At 42.2% G+C, this 23,155-nt stretch overlaps 1 protein-coding gene across 2 annotated transcripts in view; it reads left to right on the forward strand.

The window, feature by feature from the left end:
* POLR3A (RNA polymerase III subunit A) overlaps window positions 1-23,155 on the forward strand; it is a 46,101-nt gene that overhangs the window by 2,414 nt on the left and 20,532 nt on the right. The window contains exons 2-16 of one of the 2 annotated variants that reach the window (XM_045568291.1): window positions 1,006-1,141; window positions 1,419-1,556; window positions 2,017-2,188; window positions 2,442-2,596; window positions 6,294-6,533; window positions 6,651-6,813; window positions 6,990-7,126; window positions 8,243-8,346; window positions 9,032-9,173; window positions 12,091-12,231; window positions 13,884-13,953; window positions 14,732-14,859; window positions 15,048-15,186; window positions 16,831-16,995; window positions 22,177-22,349. In XM_045568291.1, coding sequence (XP_045424247.1) covers window positions 1,006-1,141; window positions 1,419-1,556; window positions 2,017-2,188; window positions 2,442-2,596; window positions 6,294-6,533; window positions 6,651-6,813; window positions 6,990-7,126; window positions 8,243-8,346; window positions 9,032-9,173; window positions 12,091-12,231; window positions 13,884-13,953; window positions 14,732-14,859; window positions 15,048-15,186; window positions 16,831-16,995; window positions 22,177-22,349 — 2,203 coding nt within the window. Of the gene's footprint in view, window positions 1-1,005; window positions 1,142-1,418; window positions 1,557-2,016; window positions 2,189-2,441; window positions 2,597-4,499; window positions 4,685-6,293; window positions 6,534-6,650; window positions 6,814-6,989; window positions 7,127-8,242; window positions 8,347-9,031; window positions 9,174-12,090; window positions 12,232-13,883; window positions 13,954-14,731; window positions 14,860-15,047; window positions 15,187-16,830; window positions 16,996-22,176; window positions 22,350-23,155 lie in introns of those variants that run through there. The other variant, XM_045568292.1, reaches the window with a different exon arrangement.

Here is a 23,155-nt window from a genome sequence, read left to right on the forward strand (position 1 = left end):
TTTGCCCTAGTCATTGTGTCTGCCTCACATGCTTGTCCTCCTACTTGTCTTATGGTTGGCTCCCTCATATTTAGAACAGAGCTTAAATGTCAGTTTTACAGAAAGGCTTTCTGACCATGCAACATAAAGTGGTCTCCTTGGAATCTCTGCCTCTTTACATCATTTTAATTTTCTGCATCTATTCCCTTTTTTGTATCTGTTTATTGTCTCTCTTTCCCAGTCTGAACTGTGTGCTCTGTGCTATAGGGGCTTTGTCTGTCTTACTTAGTCTATATTCTCAGCCTCTAGGATGGTACCTGCCTGGCACATAGTAAACACCCAATTTATTGGAAAAACGAGTGCAGGAACAGATATGGGAGAGAAAGTATTGGGGTCTGTTTTCAGTATGCCAAGTTTGAAGTGCCTGTGAGATATCCAAGTGGCGCTGTCTAGAAGGTATCTATACAGATGTCCAGTTGAGTAGCAGTAGGCGGCCTGCAGAGAAGTTTGACAGATGACATGTTCATGAGAGACACAGTCACTCAGGAGGAATGTATATAATGCAAAGATAAGGGGACAGAGGTTGTAACACTAGTTGAGATAGGGTGCCAGTATTTAAGGGATGGCAGTAGAAGAAGGGACCTCAGAAGACACTGGGGAAGGATCAGTCAAAGAGGGAAAGAAAACCCAAAGCATGAATGGTGTCACCAGAGCCGAGAGAAAAGGACTTCAGGATTGGGGGGGCGGGGGTGCAGCCAATGCTGCAGAGAGGTAAAATGAGGAAGTTCTTGTTGGATTCAGCAGTCAGCGCATGACCTTGGTGAGCACCATTGATTTGATGGTGAGAGTAGAAACTGGATTCCGAATGGATGAAGGATGTTTGTGAAGGAAAAATTGAAGAGGTTCAATTATATTTGGTACTGGTGGGAAGATCCTATAGAGCGAGTTGGGAGGATGGGTTGGTTATGGTGGTCTGTATATGTGATCACCTTGATGTACCGGCTCCCCTTTTTCTTCCCGTTCTAGAAGCCACATCTGCTTTGGAATGAAGTCACCTGAGGAGATGCGCCAGCAGGCGCACATCCAAGTTGTGAGTAAGAACCTGTACAGCCAGGACAACCACCACGCCCCTTTGCTGTATGGGGTGCTTGACCATAGGATGGTAAGACCCTCTGCCCCATCCCAGTACCTGTGTCTTGCCTTGCTGATAAAACTGGTGGCTTTCCAGATTAGAAGCAGCAGGGGCTTCTTTCCAGCTGCCCAGCTCCCCCCACACGTCTCAGACTGAGTCAGGGGCTCCAGCCTCAGTCAGCTGGGTGTGCATACACTGCAGCTACCCAGTTGATTATGGTTCTGAGTCACCCGGCTAGGTGTGAGGGTTGTTTCCTCTTCCCTGTCCAGTGGTCTCCATTGATCACTGGGCGTGCTTTTCTCCAAAGGGTACGAGTGAGAAGGACCGTCCATGTGAAACCTGTGGGAAAAACCTGGCTGACTGCCTAGGCCACTATGGGTACATCGACCTGGAGCTGCCATGTTTCCACGTGGGGTACTTCAGAGCAGTCATAGGCATCCTCCAGGTAAGCACACAGGCATAAATTCTGAAGTGACCGGTCAGGGACACTAGAGTGAGCTTAGGAATCGAGAGTGGTGGGAGATCCATCTAGATGAAGTTTTCATATTAAATGCATAATATTTTCATCTCATACTACATTAAATTACTCAAGGATTTTTTTTTTATTTTCCTGGAGAAGATGGTGGTCATACATTGTAAAAAAAAAAAAAAAAAAAAAAAAAAAACTAGTAATAATTCAAAAAATACAGAACAGCACAAAGGAAAAAATGAGTTAACAAAATCCTGCCACTGGCTGTGAGTACTATTAGTATTTTGATAAACACAACTGCCTCTGTGCATATCTACATGTAGATCTGTATGTGTGGTCACCCAGTTAAGTGCACAGGACAAGGGGATGGCATTTTAAAAAGAAGAATTTCCCATTTGCTCTTATCTTGTTATCTGTTTTGCTTAATTTGAAAAAGATGATCTGCAAAACCTGCTGCCACATCATGCTGTCCCAAGAAGAGAAGAAGCAGTTTCTAGATTATCTAAAGAGGCCCGGCCTGACCTACCTTCAGAAGCGAGGACTGAAGAAGAAAATCTCTGATAAGTGCCGAAAGAAAAGCATTTGCCATCACTGTGGTGCTTTTAATGGTGAGTGGGATGCTTGATGATAGCCATGTTCATTCACTCTCTTCTGTTTGTTAGTTGTGTGTGATGTGCTGGAGTCAGCTTCTTTCCTCGTAAACTAGGCTTAAGAGCATAGCAACTGGTGTACTACTGGGAAATGCGCCTCTCATCTTTCATTGCTGTAGCTGTTTCAGTGATCTTACTAGCCAGATTATAACCTCTAGCCAATCTAAGAACCTAACTTTTTTATTCTTCATGAACAAATTAACCCTTATAGGAACTGTAAAGAAGTGTGGATTACTCAAGATAATTCATGAGAAATATAAGACCAACAAAAAAGTCGTGGATCCCATTGTATCAAATTTCCTTCAGTCTTTTGAAACAGCCATTGAGCATAACAAAGAAGTGGAGCCTCTGCTGGGAAGGGCACAGGTGAGCCTGAACACGCACGTCCGCCCTCTGCCTGCGGCTTGCACATGTCTCACACACACGCTCCCTCTCCACCCCAGTACATGCTCCTTCGTCCAAAATGAGAAGTCTAGTAAGTTCGACAGCTCTCTTGTAACATTTATGTGACTATAACAGGTGTTTTTCTGGCACTGGGTTTAATGTGGACTGGTCTTATAACTCTATTTGTTTTGTTTTTACTTTAGTTATTTTTTAATAATAACAACTTTTTAATTGTGCAGGTAACATGTTACATTTTTTATTGTGAAAAATTTCAAAATCCTAGCTGTGTAGGGCATAAACTGAAAGAGATCCTACTCCTGACATGGATAATGATGTACAAGAAAATCTTGTGCAATAAGAAGGGACAGGAGTTGGCCAACCACTGTGGAAATGGATGTCACAGGGGAGGGGCCAGAAGTGAACGAGTGCCCATGTGTGGGCATCTGGAGAAAAGGTGGTAGCCTTGGAATCGGGGAGGGTGGACGTCAGCGATTGATTCAAGTGGAGACATCTCGGAGGCAGTTAGTGTTAAACAACTTCAGAGGAAGTTGACAAAATTGCAGGTTGAGAAGGTAGGTTTGTCCTTCTACAGCTGTGGAAGCCAGGAGCTCTTCAAGCCGTTGGCAGCCTGGTTAGTGAGCTTGAGGGGTCACGTGCCCTTCTGGCTGTAGCCTTGCCTACTGTCTTCCCTGAGCTCACTCTGCTCTGACACTACTCTGGTGTCAGACCAGCCTCCCTGACGCCCGCCCCTCCACCACCTTCCTCCCGCCGGTTCAGTGATGTGGCCTCAGAGGGACCCACCTCCCAATGAAGAGTCACCTGTCTGGTGTATCCAGCTTGGCTCTCAGGGCATTCCCCAGCTGCCGTCACCTCCCTGTCCAACCCACCCCGCTTTTCACCAAAGTTAACACCCTAGAGATTTAGGGTGGTAGTTAAGAGCCTTGGCTTTGGGGTCAGACAGACCAGAGATTAGAGCCAGCCTTTCCACTTACCCGCTCTGTGATCTGGAGCATGTGACACAACCAGGACTTCAGTTTCCTCATCTGTAGAATGGAGATCATGAGAGCATCTGTTTAGGGCTGCTGTGAGGACTGACAGATAAGTCTCAGATCAAGTGCTTAGCGCAGCGCCTGGCACACGGCCAGTGCTGGGAGCATGGTGCCCAGTTGCAGTAGTATTTACTGAGGCCACTGCCGCTGCTGTCACAATCACAATCATAGTGAGAACAGGTGAGGGTTTCCCCCACCTCTGCTTGTGTGCTTGCGTTCCCAGTGGGTCCCCCGCCCCGCATTCCTTAGCAGCCTCCTCTGCTGTCTGGACCCTGCTTTGATCCTGCCCTTCCCTGAACGACACATACATTATTTGTGCCACATACAACACTTGATCATACCACTTGCGTTCCATCTTGTATATTTGCTTATTTCTTCTGCTAAGCTGGGTCTTTGGCAAGATCCATTTTTGTTTGATGCCTGTCACGGTGCTTGGAGCAGTGGCAGGTCCTCATCCTGGGTCATTACTCATCCTGGGTCTGCTTACACTATCTAGGGAAGTGGGGAGGGGACAACACGTGAATTCACCACTTGCCTCATTCCAGGCAGCCCTGTGTCAGAAAGAGCCTTACTCACACAAGGGTGCAGCGTCCTTGAGTACGTTTACATTCACCCTTCAGGGAGAGAGCAGCATGCAGACGAAGTGGAACACATCACTCACTGTGTGTCCGTGTCCTGACATGTGCCCCCCCCTCCCCCGCCCATTTAATTTTCAGGAATGCAGAACCACATCCCTTATGGGCAGCAAAGCATGATTGAGTTGTTGGAAGAGACCCTAGAAGAGTGGTTATCGAACTTTTTTAAGTCACAGACCCCTTGGGGGATTGGACAGAAACCACGGACTCTATCGCCACAAGGCTGACGTATGCTCACACTCAAATCCACATTAAGGCAAATCCAGTGGCTGGTGGACATACAGACAGGAATCCTTCTATAGACCTCGTCAATCCTGTCTCCCCTACCGGCTGAAAATGCCTTCTACAGCGTCTTCAGCAGACTCAGTGACAGGCTGCTCTGGCTGGTACCTTGCTGGCCCCATGTTATGTCACCACCACCCCGGGCAGCCCGCACTCCATCACCAGAGAGCTCTAGATGTTAGGGTAGTCTTCCTTGTGCAAAACTGAGCCCTTCCTGTGCTGTCTCTCCATTGGCCCCTGTTTTCTGTTTCCTGGTATGTAGCAGAATAAATCAGCAGCCTCCTCCATGTGCCTCTTTGGCAGCAGTTGTTATCCCTCGTGGGTACCTGCTCTTGCTAAGACATGGCTTCCAGATTTTTGCTGATTCTTGTGCCCTCCTAGATGCCCTTCAGTTCCATGATGTTCTTAATCTCTTGTTGAGGTTGAGTATCCCTAATCCAAAACCCAAAATGCTCCAAAATCCAAAATATTTTGGATGCTCAAAGGAAATGCTCATTGAGACATTTTGGATTTGGGATTTTCAGATCAGGGATGCTCAACCAGTAAGTATAATGCAAATATTCCAAAACCCAAAATCAAAATGCTTCTGGTCCCAAGCATTTCAGATAAGGCATACTCAACTTGTACTGACTGTGGTACTCCAGGTGAGGTCTGGCCTTTGTCCCGTCCCTCCAATTCTGTTAAATCAGTTTTAAGTTTCCTACCTAACTGCCTCAGGTGGTTGTGAGGTACCCATGGCTGGAAGATGGGGAAGCCAAGGAAGGGAATTTTGCTCTGGGCAATGACCTGGATAGGATACCTCTCTGGTGGGATTGATTCCTTCCTTGTGCCCAGCTACACTACAGTGTCCTCCAGAGCAGGACCACAGTAACTTTCTCCTGCAATGCCCTACAGGCAGCAGCTATTCAAACATTTCTTCATTCCCTGTCTCGTTATGCTATGCTTAGCAAATTCTGCCTGTAACATACACTCACAGTCACACTATCTTAAATCCCCAGAAAATTTTAGTAAGTAGGCAAGAAGACACAAGCTTATCTTTGATCTTTGAATTTCTGTGATATTTTGCATGGGTTGAGTTATTAATAGTATAGCATTTTAAATGAGTTCATACAAAGGCAATATAAACTCATTAGAGAAAATTTGAAAATATTAAAAAGAAGCGAAAAGATTTAATTCCACCCACCTAAAGACAGTTCTGTTAACACCTCAGTGAATGCTCCCATTTCCTTTTCTCTGCAAAGATGTACCTTTTCCCCAGAAATGAGACCATACATACACGTGCTTATTTCATTTACTAATATTTTATGGTCAATAGCTACATTTCTGTTATAAGTGTCATTTTTTCTTCTTTTTTTCCTTGTGTCATTTTTTTTAGTGGCTTCATGATTTTCCATGTGTGGATATACCATGATTTTATCTAGCCAGTAACCTATCAAGCTGTTTCCAATTTTTCAGTATTAAGAACAGGTTTTGTGAACTTTCTTATTGCCAAATTATGAGAAGTGGAATTATTGGCTTAAGTAATTGGAATAAATGGCACATACCTTTTTAAGGCTCTCGCAGAATAGCATGTCATTAACAGAAATCTCTGTCATTACTTATCCTGAGTTAATGGTTGCTGGATAGGTTAGAAAGCATGAAGAAGTAAAACCTTGCTCAGGCTATGGAAAACTAACATGCTATCTTCATTCCTTCCTCTCCTCTTCTCCATAGGAAAACTTGAATCCCTTAATAGTTCTGAATTTATTTAAACAAATCCCAGCTGAAGATGTCCCTCTGCTTCTGATGAACCCGGAAGCTGGAAAGCCCTCTGATTTGATTCTCACACGACTCTTGGTGCCCCCTTTGTGTATCAGACCCTCTGTCGTGAGCGATTTGAAGTCTGGCACCAATGAAGATGATCTGACAATGAAATTGACAGAAATCATTTTTCTAAATGATGTTATTAAAAAGGTCAGTGCTTCCCATTAGCTTGTAAGTTTTGTAGTGTATCCAAAACTTCTGGTCAGGAAAATGCAAGGAACATCCAGGTGACCACATGTGTTTCTGTTTGTGCTATGCTCACTTTAGCATCGGATCTCAGGAGCCAAGACCCAGATGATCATGGAGGACTGGGATTTCCTGCAGCTGCAGTGCGCCCTCTACATTAACAGCGAGCTCTCAGGCATCCCCCTCAACATGGCACCCAAAAAATGGACCAGAGGTTTCGTCCAGCGCCTGAAGGGAAAACAGGGTAGGTTTCCAATAAAACCTGGCCAAGCCGGCCCGCTGCCTTTGCTGCCTTTCTGTGGCCTGTACGTCCACGCTGTGTAGGTGGAAGGCACAGGCTGTCCTCAGTCTCTGTTCTTATTACTCCTAAACAGCACACAGTGTGCCATGAGGGCCTGTGACATACTTTTATTTATTTAGGTCGATTTAGAGGCAATCTCTCAGGAAAGAGAGTGGATTTTTCTGGCAGAACAGTCATCTCACCGGACCCCAACCTCCGGATTGACGAGGTAGCAGTGCCAGTTCATGTGGCCAAAATTCTAACTTTTCCTGAGAAGGTAGGTACTATTCAGCTGCTCAATTCTTTATTTTAAGTCTAGTTCTTTATATTTTGATATTTCAGACAGCAAACAGTAGAAAGTACCCAGTAACCCACCAAACTCACAGTTTGGTTTATATGAGTGTATGTGTCTTTCCAGGTTGTTTATACATGTATTACTGTGTATAATAGCTACAACATACACAGCCACAATTGTGTTTGGCTTCATCTGTATCTACTCTTATATACATTCCGTGTACAGTTCTGCAACTTTTTTCCAATTAATAACGTCTTAGACACCTTTGTATATTGGTTCATAGCTCATATTTTAAACAAACCAAATGGTAAACACCATCCCTTGTTAATTTTCATGGAGTGGGTTATTATTTTTAAAACTGTAGAATCACTGAGTCAAACCATATGAACATTTTAAGGCTATTGCTGCATACCCAGGTAGGCTGTACCAGTTTATACTCAATTCGAACTCACAGCGAATGTAAAATCATATTTACAGTACTTTTTTTTTTTAATTGAGATCTAGATAACTGTGGGGCTTTCAAACAAGAGAATGTTGACTGGCTTTACCCTGAGATTTACAGTTAGCCCAGATCATAGATGCTTTTGGTAAAGCTTGTGTCAGGCGTCCCCAGTTGAGTGGCTAATGATCAGGAGTTTCTTTCTCTGAAGTGATGTTCCACAAGACAGTTGTCCAAGAGGTTGCAGGACACAGCCAGTGCAGACTAGGGCCTGTGGTGCTGCTGTCACGACTTTTAAACCTTAGAAGCCACTGGTAAATTATTGCAGATGAAGTTGCCACCTGTTTCTAGGGTCACAGATTGTGCTGGAAGATCCCTACAGATCAATCCAGCCTACTCATTTCACCAATGGGGAAGCCAAAACCCAGGAAAGGACTTGGCCGTGTCACCCAGAATGACTGAGTTGAAACTTGGGCGCCTGTTTGCCAGTCTTTTGTTCTTATTACACTCAAGACTGTAGGCAGCAGGCTGCCCGGGGTGCTTCTGTTTCTCCTAGAATCTACACAAGTAAAGTGAAGATCAAGGTGTACAATTCAGTGTAGTTTGCTAGCTTACAAAGATATGGAAGTATTGGATTGTTTTTTATTGTGGTGCTACAGGTGAACAAAGCAAACATCAGTTTTTTGAGGAAACTGGTTCAAAATGGCCCTGAAGTTCACCCGGGAGCAAATTTCATTCAGCAGAGACATACACAGATGAAAAGGTAAAGCTTTCCCAGTCCACTTGAATTTAACTACCTTATGATGAAGTTCACCGTCCCGTCCTAGCCATAGAAAGTAGTCCAGAATACAATTGCTGTGACATTTTGACATGTGGAAAATACCTGTTCACATAGCAGTGAGTCTAAGTATGTCATTTGCTCTGTTTGATCATTGATTGTACATGCAGTGTTCATTTGTTCTCTAGTACGGAATGTTATTAGGTCCAGGCGGACAGAACACCTTGGCTATGACAGTGGGTCGTTTCCTGTGTTACCTGCACTCTCAGGGCTTCCTTCAGTGTACTCATAACTCAGTGGTGCTCACTTCGCCAGCTCTGGCTTTCACGGCGAGATGAACTGGCCACCGATGCCTTTTATCCCCTGGGAAGGATGTCATCAGTAGGGCCTTTTGAGAGAAGCTGACTCATTACTGTATCTCTGTAATGCTAAAACATACTCTTTTCATATTTTAACATTTCTAAAATTAGGATATATCTTACAGTCAATTTGTCATAGTTTAATGGGCAGCTTTTTTTCTTGGTGACACATAAACTAATGATTTTTAAATGGAGGCATCTTAGATTTGGTGAAATAGGATCATTTTAAAGATTGAATCCTGATCTGAAGAGGGAGAAATGTGGTCAGCGAACTGTGTTCCCGCACATCATGTGTGCTGTTGCACGTTCAGGTTTCTGAAATACGGAAATCGGGAAAAGATGGCTCAGGAGCTCAAGTATGGTGACATCGTAGAGAGACACCTCATCGATGGCGACGTGGTGCTGTTCAATCGGCAGCCCTCACTGCACAAGCTGAGCATCATGGCTCACCTGGTGAGTATGAGATTGCTCTTACCACTTTCTGTCAGTGACAATTTGCTGTGAGCGTACAGTGCTAAATTCTGAACTCTTGAAATTAAAACTACCCATAATCTCAATTTTCATAACTTGTTTAATAACTAAGTCTAAACTGAACAGATGTAACTTTTGATCTCCCTCTTCTCTCACTTTTTAGTTTGAGTAAAACTTAATTTCAAGCTTTCCTTCAGTATTTTTAATATTTATTAGTATAATGTAATATTTATCCACAACAGTAAAACAGAGGATCTAATTGAGAATTATTTTATTTTTACCCCAATGTGATCTCTCATTCACATTTACTATGGGGTTTTTTGTTTGTTTGTTTATTTGTTTTAAGAAACTAGGTCTCACTATGTTGTCTAGGCTGGTCTCTAATTCTTGGCCTCAAGTGATGCTCCTGAATAGCTGTCATTACCGGCCCAAGCCACCACACCCAGCATAATTTTTATTTATTTATTTAGTTAGTTATATATAGAGGGAGAGGGAGAGAGAGAAAGGTAGGGTCTATCCTCTGTTGCCTAGGCTGGAGTGCAGTGGTACAGTCATGGTTCACTGTAGCCTCAAACTCCTGGGGTCAGACGATCCTCCAGCCTCAGCCTCCAAAGTAGCTGGGACTACAGGTGAATGCTAATTTTTTTCTTTTTCTTTTTTTTTTTTTTTTTTAGAGACATGGTCTCACAATGTTGCCCAGGCTGCCAGGCTGTTCTCAAAACTCTTGGCCTCGAGCAAGCCTCCCCCCTCGGCCTCCAGAATTGCTGGGATTATAGGCAAGAGCCACCACACCCAGCTCTTATTGAAAACTAATGTGAAAGTGACTAGCATAATTTCATTTGCAAGCAAAAATATATACACATATATGTATTATGTACATAAACTTATGTAAAATATATATGACAGAAAATTGACATTTAATTTAACTTTACATATAAACTAAGGAACTAAAATGCTTAAAAGATTTTTTCCTTGCAGTAGTCCTCCAACTAAGACCTTGAACCATATTTTTTTGGTGATTTAGTTTTGCAACAGCAGCAGTTCCTTTTTCTGGAGATTTAAAATAGAAATGAGATGCAACTTTAATTTGTTCAATATTCATAAATTCTCCTATCTGCAAAACCATTAAATCCATGAGCCTTTGCAGTGTTTAAGCAGGCTCTTATGGCAGTATTTTGCTAGATTCAGTTTGGGGTAATTAATGAACACATTACATCAGTCTCTTTACCTAACAGGAATAACAAGCAGTGTATGATTATGGGTTTATGATTATGTGGACTTAGAGGGTTAACAAAAGCCTTCTCTTTCTGGAAGCTTTTACTTGGCTTTGGAACATTTTAAAATAGAAATTTTCTTTTGCCTGGTGCAGTGGCTCGTGCCTGTAGTCCCAGCTACTCAGGAGGCTGAGGCAGGAGGATTACTTGAGGCCAGCATTTCAGGGCTGTAGTGTGCCATGATCACACCTGTGAATAGCCACTGCACTCCAGCCTGGGCAACATAGTAAGAGCCCACCTCAAAAAAAAAAAAAATAGAAATTTTTTTTGTTTGAAAATTTTCAAATATACACAAAAGTAGAAAGAATAGTATAATGAACTCACATATTCCCATCCTCCATATGCAATAATCTTCAAGATTTGGCCAGAAGTGTTTTATCTTACCCTTTTTTCTTTGATGAACCCACATGCCTTATCATTTTTCCATGTGTTTTCAGTTTACTTCTATAAGAAAAACTTAATCTAACCACAATGCTATAATCAACCTGACAAAATTAACAGTCATTTCTTAGTATTCTCTAGTACACAGTTCATATTCAGATTTCCCCAGTGGTCTCAAAATGTCTTGTTGCAATTTGTTTGAATCAGGATGCAGACAAAGTGTACACGTTACATTTAGTTGATACATGCCTTAAGTCTCTATTGATCTAGAACAGTCCCCGCTCCTTTCTTAAATTTCAGCATCATTGCTGAAGGAGCCGGGTCATTCGTCCCAAAGAATGTCCCATGTCCTCAATTTGTCTATATATGGGTGTGGCATTAAGTGTTTCTTCAGTTTTCCTTTTATTCCTATAAGCTGGAAATTAGCTCTGAAGGTATAACCAGATTCAGGTCCAACTGTTTTGCAGGAATCACTCATGGTGCTGACTCTTCCTCTTGCCTTATTCCAGGAGGCACCGTCTGGCTGCCCCACCCTGTAGGTTAGGGATTCAGATGCTTCAGTCTGATGTCTACCCTACTGTAAGGTTCCTCATCAGCCTTTGTTCTAATGGTTTCGTCCATTTATGACCATTGCCTACATTATTTCCTTGGGGCTGCAGAATGAAGCCCCAGTTTCTAATCTGTCATTCCTTTCACGTTTATGACCCAGAATTCTGGTAATGACAAATGCTCCCTTGTTAATTAGGGCTGTTTACTTGCCCAGAAGTGCAGTCCACAAAGGGAAAGCAGCATCAATGGCCGAGTCTGTCTCTGTTATTGTCAGCCAGGGCAGTAAGAAGTTGGTGTTCGGTTACTTTCAACTAGATTGGTTTGGGTTCTTTGTTTATGTTGGCTTCCCCTTTTTTCAGTGTCATTATAAACTCATGGGCTTTCATGTAGTCAGTATGTTTTAATCAACTTCTATCATTAATCTTTTTGCTACGCTAAACCTTAACATCCTTGGCCAGTGGGAGCCCTTGGCTTTGGCTCCTGTGTTGAGATTCCCTCCTTTAGTTTGATCTAATAAAGCTTCCTGAATGAGCCCACAGATGATATATATCACTTGACAGACCATAATAGAAATGTACTCCCTTACAGTGTCCAGTTTTCCAGGAAACCATTTTTTAATGTTTTGAAACAGAAGCTTTTGGGTAAATGACTAAGTCCTTTTCCTGTTTTGTTTTGTTTTGTTTTGTGTTCCACAGGCCAGGGTCAAGCCCCACCGGACGTTCAGATTTAACGAGTGTGTCTGTACACCCTACAATGCAGACTTTGATGGTGATGAAATGAACCTTCATCTTCCTCAAACAGAAGAAGCTAAAGCAGAAGCACTTGTTCTGATGGGGGTATGTAGGGTTGCGTGGCCCAGCTTTTGTATAGCAGCTCCTGAAAGGAGGGGAAGGAGAACATGCCTTGTTTGAAAGCACCACCACGACTAACAGTTGCAGAGAAGCCAGGCTCTTTCTGTTCTTAAGTGGACCACTGACTGACTGCCTATATTGTCGTCTCTTTTTTTGTTGGTTTCTTTTGAGCCTTTGAAGACTCTGCCTTGGAAATTATAGTATATAAGTGAGTTAAGGTCTGTAGCAGGTGCTTATAGAGGGGAGAGGGTGTTTCCTGACCTATAAATGTGAGTGCCTGGGAGAATACACATATGTGAGGACCAGTTATGAAAAGGAGTATAGCAGTTCCACTATTGGGTGTCCCGAGGGAAGAAGATATCCGTTATAAGTAGATTCTCCAGTAGCTGAAGATTCTGTAAGCAACAGTACATTTTAGTGAACCTTCTGAATGAAAACCTTCCTAAAGTATATTACATGCTTCTTTGTCTTCTTAAAACACACACTAAACATAACCATTTTGTAATGACTCTTGCTGCCATTGCATCTTACAGACGGTTAGGAAGTGCCCGTTTATTTCAAAGCCTGTTGTACGCTGCAGGAGTTGGTGATGGTGAGGCGCGTGCCTGCTCTTGAGGCACTTGCAGCTGCACTCTAAGTGTCGTGCTGTGTGTGCCGTTCACTTCCGATCCAGCCATAGCACAGTGGTGCATGGTATCTGCTGCGTAGGGCTCTTCCCTCTTAAGCTTAATGGTCCCCAACTTTGAGTATTTAGAGCTTGCTTTTTTCTAGTATTCTAGCTTCCTATGTTACGAACTTATAGGTGTAAGTGTTCCTACTTCCAAAAACACTTGTTACCATTTCTCATGTGATGCTTCTAACCAATTTTGATTAAGGCTTTTAGTATTTCATGCATAGTTTTTTTATTTTAACTTGTCTATATTTTTTTCTATAATAGACACTTATTTTTTTTTGTATAATAGACACTTATTATTTTTGTAACAAACAGTAATGTTTGAAATATTGCTAGGAACAGTAGCAACCAGCTTGCAACCAGCCAGTTAGACATTGAGATTAGATCAAATGCACTGTGATACACAGAGCCTCCTTTACATGAGTTAATTCTGTGTTATCAACTAGCACCCTTTTTTTGCACATGTAGGCACTCATTGAATGTTTAATTACATTCTGTTGTTGAGTTGATTGGTTTTGGAACTTAATGTCTTAACCAAGGGAAATTTAACAGTTCTGCCATCATTGTGGAGAAGTGTACCATTGGTTGACTTCAGAGGTAGCACAGCCATCCTCATTCACAAAGGTGAATTTTTTTTGAAGAAGTGCATTGATTAATAACAAAGTCTTATATGTGTAGAATTTTTTTATAGAATTCCAAAACAACTTCACTCAGTATTTCATTTTAGTGTTGGTAGGAATCTCCAAGGTCAATCTTGCTGGTATGATTCCTTTCTCTTTGACAGATGAAGGACCTGGGAGTTAGTGACAAAGCTGGGGTTAAGACCCCTGGCTTCCATTTCTTGGCCTCATTCTTCTGCTGTTCTTTATTTGTTCATAACAATTCCAAATCCTTGTGATGCAGATGTTTGGACTGCATCTTGCATCTAAGAATGGCTAACTTAGTGTGTTTACTTTTCCTTCAGACTAAAGCTAATCTTGTAACCCCAAGGAATGGGGAACCACTGATTGCTGCTATTCAGGATTTTCTAACAGGTGGGTTTGTGAAATTCACTTGAAAGGAGATTTCTGAGTGTGGAATACAGTGATTCTCATTCGTAGTGATTTTTGTGATGACTTGAAAGCTATTTTCTTCTGTTTTTTTTTTTTTTTTTAGAGACAGGCTAGAGTACAGTGATGCAATCATAGCTCACTATAGCCTCCAACTCCTGGGCTCAAGCAATCCTCTTATCTCAGCCTCTCGAATAGCTGGGACCAACAGGCATATATGCGCCACCACACCCAGCTCATTTTTGTTTATTAATTTTTGTAGAGACTGGGTCTTCTCACTGTGTGGCCCTGGCTAGTCTTGAACTCCTGGCCTCAAGTAATTCTCCCACCTGGGCCTCCCAAAGTGCTGGGATTACTGGTGTGTGCCATCACTCCCAGCCTAGAAAAGTTATTTAATTGCCTTTGTTTAATTCTTTGTTTACTAAGTTTGGTTTTGAGCCTACCTGAGGTATTTTTTATTGATTGACTATTCATTGATTCAGCAAGTATTTTGGGGGCTCCTCCCATGATCTAGGCATTTTGTAGGCCTAGTATCTGGCATAGAATCTATCCCCTGCACCTGGGGATACAGCAGTGACTAAAACAAAGTCACTTTACTGTGGAGCTGAGATCCTAGTTGGAAGAGGTCCTAGTTGGAAGAAAGCTGTACATTTTAATTCACCCTGTTAGTAATAGTTCAAGTTTATTTTAAAATCGAAACTCTGTGGTTTTCTCACAATTTCATTCCTTTTCTTTGTTACGCGCTGATTCTTAACACTCTTAGGTGCCTATCTCCTCACTCTGAAGGACACTTTCTTTGACCGAGCCAAGGCTTGCCAAATCATTGCTTCAATCCTGGTTGGCAAGGATGAGAAAATTAAAGTTCGCCTCCCACCACCTACGATATTGAAGGTGCGCGCAGGGTCTGTGTGTGTCTGCGCAGGTGTGTGTTGGTGTCCGTGTGGATGAACTGGTGAGGGCGTGTGACCATGTTGGTGCTCGGTTTCAGTGCAATTGCTGGACCTTGTGGCCTTGTCTGTGTGAAGGGTGGTTGGGGCCAAGCTCAGCCCCTGATCCTCCGGCTTCCTCTTCTCCCTCAGCCTGTCACCCTGTGGACTGGAAAGCAGATCTTCAGTGTCATCCTGAGACCTAGCAATGACAATCCAGTGAGAGCCAACCTCCGAACCAAGGGCAAGCAGTACTGTGGCAAAGGGGAAGATCTCTGTGTCAATGATTCCTGTGAGTCGGAGGAACTGGCGTGCGGAGGGGGTGTGGCAGAAAGGCGAGTGGGCGGTACTTAGCTCACTTGGGAGCAAATCCATGTTTCTCCAAGGCTTTAGGGAGGAAGTGTACTCCTCAGGGATATGTAGCGGGTGTTTCTTTTCTCAGGTGTAATTCCCCGTCTCTCTAAAAGGTAGGAGTCATGTAGACACATGATCTGGTGGTTAGAATGTTCTTCTCTAAACGTGTTTTGTGTCTTAAGTTACTAGTTTTTGCCAGTTAATGCAATTTTTCTCTTATTGTATCTTTTTTTTTTTTTTTGCCATCAACAAGGGTCTCATTATTAATTTAAGGCATATAATTTATTATTTTGTCTCCAATAGTGTGTTCATTGTCTTTTTTTAGCTGTTTCACCTGGTCAGTGGGTTTTTGATAATATGATGATTAGTGATTAGGTGTAACAGGGAGAGGATTTAAATGCAAGTTGTCTGCATCCTCTGATCCAGGACAACCCCAAGTATGGTCCGCAGACCAGTGTTCGGCACATCCATTGCTTTCCTTTCTGGCACGAGCTGCCGAGCTCACCCTAGACCACTGTCAAGCAGTCCCTCAGCCAGCTCCTTTGAGTAACACTGATTTAGAATGGACTCTGCCGGGAAGACCTTGTGCCTAGAAGTGGATCTCTAGGACTCTGTACTGAGGAACTGAATTGTAGAGTTTCTTTGAAGGTCAGGGTGTCTGTTGTCTACTAATGAAGCATAAATATTTGAAGGGCACTGATTTTCCTCAGGTTTATTCTTTTGAAAGTATACTCTCTGTTCTTTAAGATATTTTGGCTTCTTGTTTTAGATTTTGTCTGTGTTTTGTCTTTTTCTAGGTCTGAATTTTATTTTGTTGTGTAGGCTATTCATGATGTTGCTACTGATGGTTTTCAAATCCTAGACCAATAACAAATTGCTTTACAGTCTACAAAGCACTTTGCTGTACATGTGTCCATCTGATGTTCCAAATATTCCGTAATGTAAGGATGACAAGTGCTTGATACTGTCATCCACAGTTCGCAGATGAAGAAAGTGAGGGTCAACTAGTACATTTCAGATTTAGGACTGCCAGTTAGCTAACTGTAGCTTTCATATTTTTCAAAAGCTTCTAGATTTCCCTTTTCCCCCCCTCCTCAAAAACAAATTTTTTTTTTTTTTTTTTTGAGACAGAGTCTCACTCTGTTGCCCGGGCTAGAGTGCCGTGGCATCAGCCTTGCTCACAGCAACCTCAGACTCCTGGGCTCAAGCAATCCTCCTGCCTCAGCCTCCCGAGTAGCTGGGACTACAGGCATGCACCACCATGCCCAGCTAATTTTTCTAAATATATTTTTAGCTGTCCATATAATTTCTTTCTATTTTTGGTAGAGATGGGGTCTCACTCTTGCTCAGGCTGGTCTCGAACTCCTGAGCTCAAACGATCCGCCTGCCTCGGCCTCCCAGAGGGCTAGGATTACAGGCGTGAGCCACCGCGCCCGACCAAAAACAAATTTTTTAATAAGAAGTTCTACTTTAACTTTTATCCTGGGAGCATATTTTCTTAACTGCCTCAAATTCATTTTAGAATGAGGCAGAGTAATAAGTAAGTAATTGTCTCAATGCATCATCATCATCATTCTTCCAGACGTTACAATCCAGAACAGCGAGCTGATGAGTGGCAGCATGGACAAAGGAACCCTAGGATCAGGATCCAAGAACAACATCTTCTACATTTTGCTGCGAGACTGGGGGCAGAACGAAGCTGCTGATGCCATGTCACGGCTGGCCAGGCTGGCTCCCGTCTACCTGTGTGAGTAACTCAGCGTCCTCGTTTTATTGGGGCAGTTCTTAGAGTTTTAGAGGTTTGTGTTATTTCGTTCTTTTATAGTTTCATTCTCCCCCACCACACACACATGCACACAAAAAAAGATACTTGTTTCAGGCTAAATCATGTGTGCTTTTATTAATGAAATTAACTCAGTACTGACTAGTTTGACTATAGATTTGAACTTACTTTTCAATTCTCTTCTCAAAATCTGCAGTAGCTCCCTATTGTGTTCACTCACGTTTTGAGTGTGCTATGTGTCAGGGAACGTTTGCATGCCAAAAAAGTCTTTATTACACTCTTATACTTGCCTGGATATTCAATTCTAGGTTGAAAATGATTTTCCCTCAGAATTTTGAAGGTATTGCTCTATTCCCTTGTAGCTTTCAGAGTTGTTGTTAATGTGTATTGCTATTCTTATTCCCAAATTTTTTTTATTTGTATTGTTTTTTTCACTCTGGAAACTGAAAATCCTTTATTCTTGTTCTGAAAGTTCACAATGATACACCCTTGGTGTGAATCTTTTTTCATTTATTGTGTTAAACACCCAGTAAGCTCTTTAAATCTGCAACTGTGTGTCCATCAGTTCTAGAAATTTTCTTTTGTTATTTCTTTGAAAATTTTCTCTACTTCTTTTCTTTCTTTCTGGAAATTACATATTAGAGGTTCTCGATTGATTCTCTAGTTTTTTATCTTCTTTTCCCTATATCCATTTCTTTATTCTAGATTCACTTTATCTTTTAATATGTCTATTGACTTCTTAAAGTTCTTCACTACCATTTACTAAATTTCCAGTATTTTACATTATTCTTATTTGCAGGTAATGTTTTGTTTTGTTTTTAAGAATTCCTTGCCTTGATCCCTAGATATATCTTCTCTGATTCCTCTTAGATAATGTTCATAGTTTTATTGTATTTGCTCCCTGAATTTTCTCTTTCCTTTTAGTTTTTCTTTGCTGTGCATTTGTTGTCTTCTATCTTTCATGTTAAAAATGTTCCTCAAATATCTAATGGTCCCTGGCTATCCATTTGTATTTTAGGAATAAGGCCTGAAACTGATTGGAAATGCAGCTGATTGGTTTGATGGACTTCTCAGTTCCTTGACTGAGCTGGGAGCCAGCTTTTTTTTATTACGGGTACATAAAGTTGTATATATGTATAGGGTACATGTGTTTTGATACAGGCATACAATGTGAATTAATCAAATTAAGGTAATTGGGGTATACATCAACTCAGGCATTTATCATTTCTTTGTGTTAGGAACATTCCAGTTCCACTCTTTTAGTTATTTTAAAGTATACCCTAACTTCTTGTCATTTATGGTCACTTCGTTGTGCTATCAAATATTGTTCATTCTATCTATCTAACTATATTTTTGCACCCATTAACCATCCCCACTTTGTCCCCCCCGCCCCCCCGCCCTTCCTCCCTTCCTCCCTTCCTGGCCTCTGGTAACCGTCCTACTGTCTGTCTCCATGAGATCAATTGGTTTTAATGTTTAGCTCCCACATATGAGAGAGGACATTCAAGATTTGCCTTTCTGTGCTTGGCTTATTTCACTTAATATTCTCCAGTTCCACCCATGCTGTTGTAAATGGCAGGATTTCATTCTTTTTTATGGCTATATGATATTTCATTGTGTGTGTATGTGTGTGTGTGTGTGTGTGTGTGTGTGTATACACATATATATATACACGTATACACACACACCACATTTTCTTTATCCATTCATCCTTTGATGGAAACTTAAGTTGATTCCAAATCTTGGCTATTATGAATAGTGCTGAAATAAACATAGAAGTGCAACCATGTTTTCAATACACTGAATTCCCTTCTTTTGGATATATACCTAGCAGTGGGATTGCTGGGTCATATGGTAGTTCTATTTTTACTGTTTTGAAGAACCTCCATACTATTCTCCATAGTCGTTGCACTAATTTACATTCCCACCAACAGTATATGTCACATCCTCGTCAGCATTCGCTATTGCCTGTCTTTTTGATAAAAGCCACTTTAACTGGGGTGAGATTATATCTCATTATCATTTTGATTTGCATTTCTCTGATTGAATTGTTGGGGCTCTTATATATTCTAGTTATTGATCTCTTGTCAGATGGGTAGTTTGCAAATATTTTCTTCCATTCTGTGGGTTGTCTCTTCCCTTTGTTGATTGTTTTATTTTTTCTTTTTTGCTGTACAGAAGCTTTTTAGTTTGATGTGATCCCATTTGTCTAAATTTGCTTTGGTTGCCTGTGCTTTAGGGGTATTACTCAAGAAGTCCTTGCCCAGACCAATGTCCTGAAGTGTTGGCCCAGTGTTTTCTTTTAGTAGTTTCATACTTTTAGGTCTTAGATTTAAGTCTTTAATGCATTTTGATTTTGGTATGTGGTAAGAGATAAAGGGTCTAGTTTCATTCTTCTACATGTGGATATCCAGTTGCCCAGCACCATTTATTAAAGACACTGTCCTTTCCCCACTGTATGTTCTTGGCAACTTCATCGAAGATAAGTTCACTATAGACGTGTGGATTTATTTCTGGATTCTCAATTCTGTTCAGCTGGTCTGTGTGTCTGTTTTTATGCCAGTACCATGCCTTTTTGTTTACGACAACTCTGTAGTAAAACATGAAGTCAGATAATGTGATTCCTCCAGTTTTGTTCTTTTTGCTCAGACTGGCTTTGGCTATTCCAGGTCTTTTGTGATTCCATATAAATTGTAGAACTATTTTTTCTAAAACTTAGAAAATGCTACTGATTTTTGTATGTTGGTTTTGTATCCTGCACCTTTACTGTATTTATCAGTTCTAATGGTTTCTTTGTGGAGTTTTTAGGATGATATAAAATGATATCATCCACAAACAAGGGTAATTTGACTTCTTCCTTTCCAATTTGGATGCCCTTTATTTCTTTCTCTTGTCTGATTGCTCTAGCTAGAACTTCCAGTACTGTGTTGAATAAAAGTGGTGAGAGTGGGCATCCTTGTCTTGTTCCAGATCTTAGAAGAAAGGCTTCCAGGTTTTCCCCATTCAGTATGATACTCACTGTGGTTCCATCACATATGGCTTTTATCATGTTGAGGTAAGTTCCTTCTATACCTAGTTTTTTGAGACTTTTTATCATGACGTGATGTTGAATTTTATCAAATGCTTTTTCAGCATAAGTTGAAATGATCGTATGGTTTTTGTCCTTCGTTCTGTTGATATGATATATCACGTGGATTTCTTTGCATATGTTGAACCATCCTTGTATCCTTAGAATGAAACCCATGAGGAATAATCTTGTAAATGTGTTATTGAATTTGATTTGCTAGTATGTTTTTGAGAATTTTTGCATCTGTGTTCATCAGAGATATGGGCCTATAGTTTTCCTTTTCTGTTGTGTCGTTGTCTGATTTTGGTATCAGGGTGATACAGGCCTTGTAGAATGAGTTTGGGCACATCCCTCGATTTTTTGGAATAGTTAAGCAGGATTGGTATTAGTTCTTCTTTGAATGCTTGGTAGAATTCAGCAGTGAAGCCATCAGGTCCTGGCCTTTGTTGGAAGACTTTTTATTACTGCCTCTATTTCATTACTTGTTACTGGTTTATTCAGGTTTTGGATTTCTTCCTGGTTCAATATTGGTAAGTTGTATGTATCTAGGAATTTATCCATTTCTTCTGGGTTTTCCTATTCATTGGCACATAGTTGCTCATGGTGGTCTCTAATGACCCTTTGAATTTCTGCGCTATCAGTTGTAATGTCTCCTTTTTCATCTCTGATTTTATTTATTTGTGTCTTCTCTTTTTTTCTTAGTCAGCTTTTTTGCTGATGGACTACCAGATATCCCTATCAGTAACACTTTTCTCTAGGGAAGCTTCATTTCTCCAGAAATCCCCTTTCCAGGCTCAATCTCCTACCCAAGGGGTAGAGACATAGCTGCTGAGATTCAGGGAGCTGGGCAGGGAATCAGGCTAAGGTTTCTCAACTCTGGAAAATACAGACTTTCCCTCATTGCCCTTATTTTCAGTTGTTCCCTCTGCCTGTGCCTAGTATCCCCAAATCCAGAGCCTCCACGATGGTATTTCTCAGGGAGTAAACTCCCATTTCCCATAGCGGTAAGGGCCTGGAGCCTGTTCCTTATGTAGACTTTCCATGAGTTTCTTTGTTTGCAGCATATTCGTTGTCTCCAGCATCTGCAGGACCTAGTAATCTCATTACTGAGCCTTTTCAGGCTCATTCGGCCTCATTTATAGACACTTTCAGGCATCCCCTTCCCCACCCGGCTAAGCCAGTGGCCACTCTTCACCTACTTTATTCCTACATACAGTATGTTACAGTAGAGACAATTGATGGCACCTATTTCCGTCAAAGGTGGAGTTTACATTTAGTCCCTATTCTCTGTGTTTTGGGATGACTTCTGAGATGAGAAGGAGGGCAGACAAGTCTCTACTGTGCTCTCTTAGAGCCAGAAGTCAGATGGCTCACTCTCTATAGCTCACTTCTCAGGCCACTCTGGAATTTAATGTCGGCCTGCTTTATAATGTAGCCAGTTAGAAACATCGTTGTGTTCCCCACTGGGTGGTAAGGTCTCTGAGAGGAGTCAGTGAGTCTTAGTCATTTTGTATTTTGTGTAATTCCCTAGGGACTAGCCAGGCGCGGTGGCTCACGCCTATAATCCTAGCACTCTGGGAGGCCGAGGCGGGAGGATTGCTTGAGCTCAGGAGTTCGAGACCAGCCTGAGCAAGAGTAAGACCCCATCTCTACTAAAAATAGAAAGAAATTGGCCAAACAACTAAAAATAGAAAAAAAATTAGCCAGGCATGGTGTCATGTGCCTGTAGTCCCAGCCACTCGGGAGGCTGAGGCAGGAGGATCCCTTGAGCCCAGGAGTTTGAGGTTGCTGTGAGCTGCTAGGCTGATGCCACAGCACTCTAGCCCGGGCAACAGAGTGAGACTCTGTCTCAAAAATAATAATAATAATAATAATTTCCTAGGGACTGAGACTGGAAGCTATTATTTACTGAATTGTGACAAATTCTGTGACGATACAAAGTTTTTTATACTTTAAACTACGTAAGTATTTCATATATAGTACAAACTATATCAAGCAGGTATAAACTGTACTAAATAGGTTTACTAAGTCTTATTTATGGCTCTCTCTTCCTGCTCTGCCTGCCAACTTTTCTACAGCTAACCGCGGATTCTCTATTGGGATCGGTGACGTCACACCTGGCCAAGGACTGCTGAAGGCCAAGTATGAATTGCTGAATGCTGGCTACAAGAAATGCGATGAGTACATTGAAGCCCTGAACACGGGCAAGCTGCAGCAGCAGCCCGGCTGCACTGCCGAGGAAACCCTGGAAGTGAGTCTGGCCCTGTGGCTCAGGGTACCCACTTTGTGAGCACAGTGGCTGAAACGGTGTCCACTGGGGTTGTGCTGTGAGCCATTAAGAGACGGTGGCAAAAGAGAGTGGGCAAGTCAAGGCAGTGGTGTCCGTCCCGTCTGGGCCCTGGGCTGGCTGTGCACTCATTTGTTTCCTGAGGACTTTGACAGGTCCCCACCTCCCTGCCAGCTTTCCCATTCCAGGTGGTAAGAACACGGCCATCTGTTCACTGAGCCACACGGGGCTGCTCTTGTTCCGATGGCACACTCGGGCCCCTTCTGCAGTCGGTCTTGAGCACTTCTGCCCTTTCTGCTTTTAGCATCCTTCAGGTGGACACTGGCCCCGTGGCTCTTTGAATGGGTGGGGGTTTTTTGTGGGGGGTGGGATTGGTTGTCTTTTTTTTATTTGTTTTGTTTTAAGAGACAAGGTCTCACTCTGTTGTCCAGGCTGGAGTACAGTGGCACCATCACAGCTCACAGCAGCCTCCAACCACTGGGCTCAAGGGATTGAATGGATGGTTTTTAAAAAAGACTTGATACAAAAGAGGGAAAATTCATGTCTAATCATCATGTACCCAGTCTGCTGCCCCTCACATTTGAAACTGGTGTAGCTGAAAGCTAGACCCACATGGGTCAGAGGCAGAATCACCACCAGCCTCTGAGAGCCTGAAATTCTTCCTCCAGCAACCAGGTCAGCAGTCTGGGTACAACAGGCTCTCTTCTGCCTCCCCTGCTGCAGCCCATAGCTCTAAGCTCTAACATATCTGAGTCTGGAAGAAAGGCTCT

Source organism: Lemur catta, chromosome 14, assembly GCF_020740605.2.
Source record: "Lemur catta isolate mLemCat1 chromosome 14, mLemCat1.pri, whole genome shotgun sequence".
Classification (NCBI taxonomy): Eukaryota; Metazoa; Chordata; class Mammalia; order Primates; family Lemuridae; genus Lemur; species Lemur catta.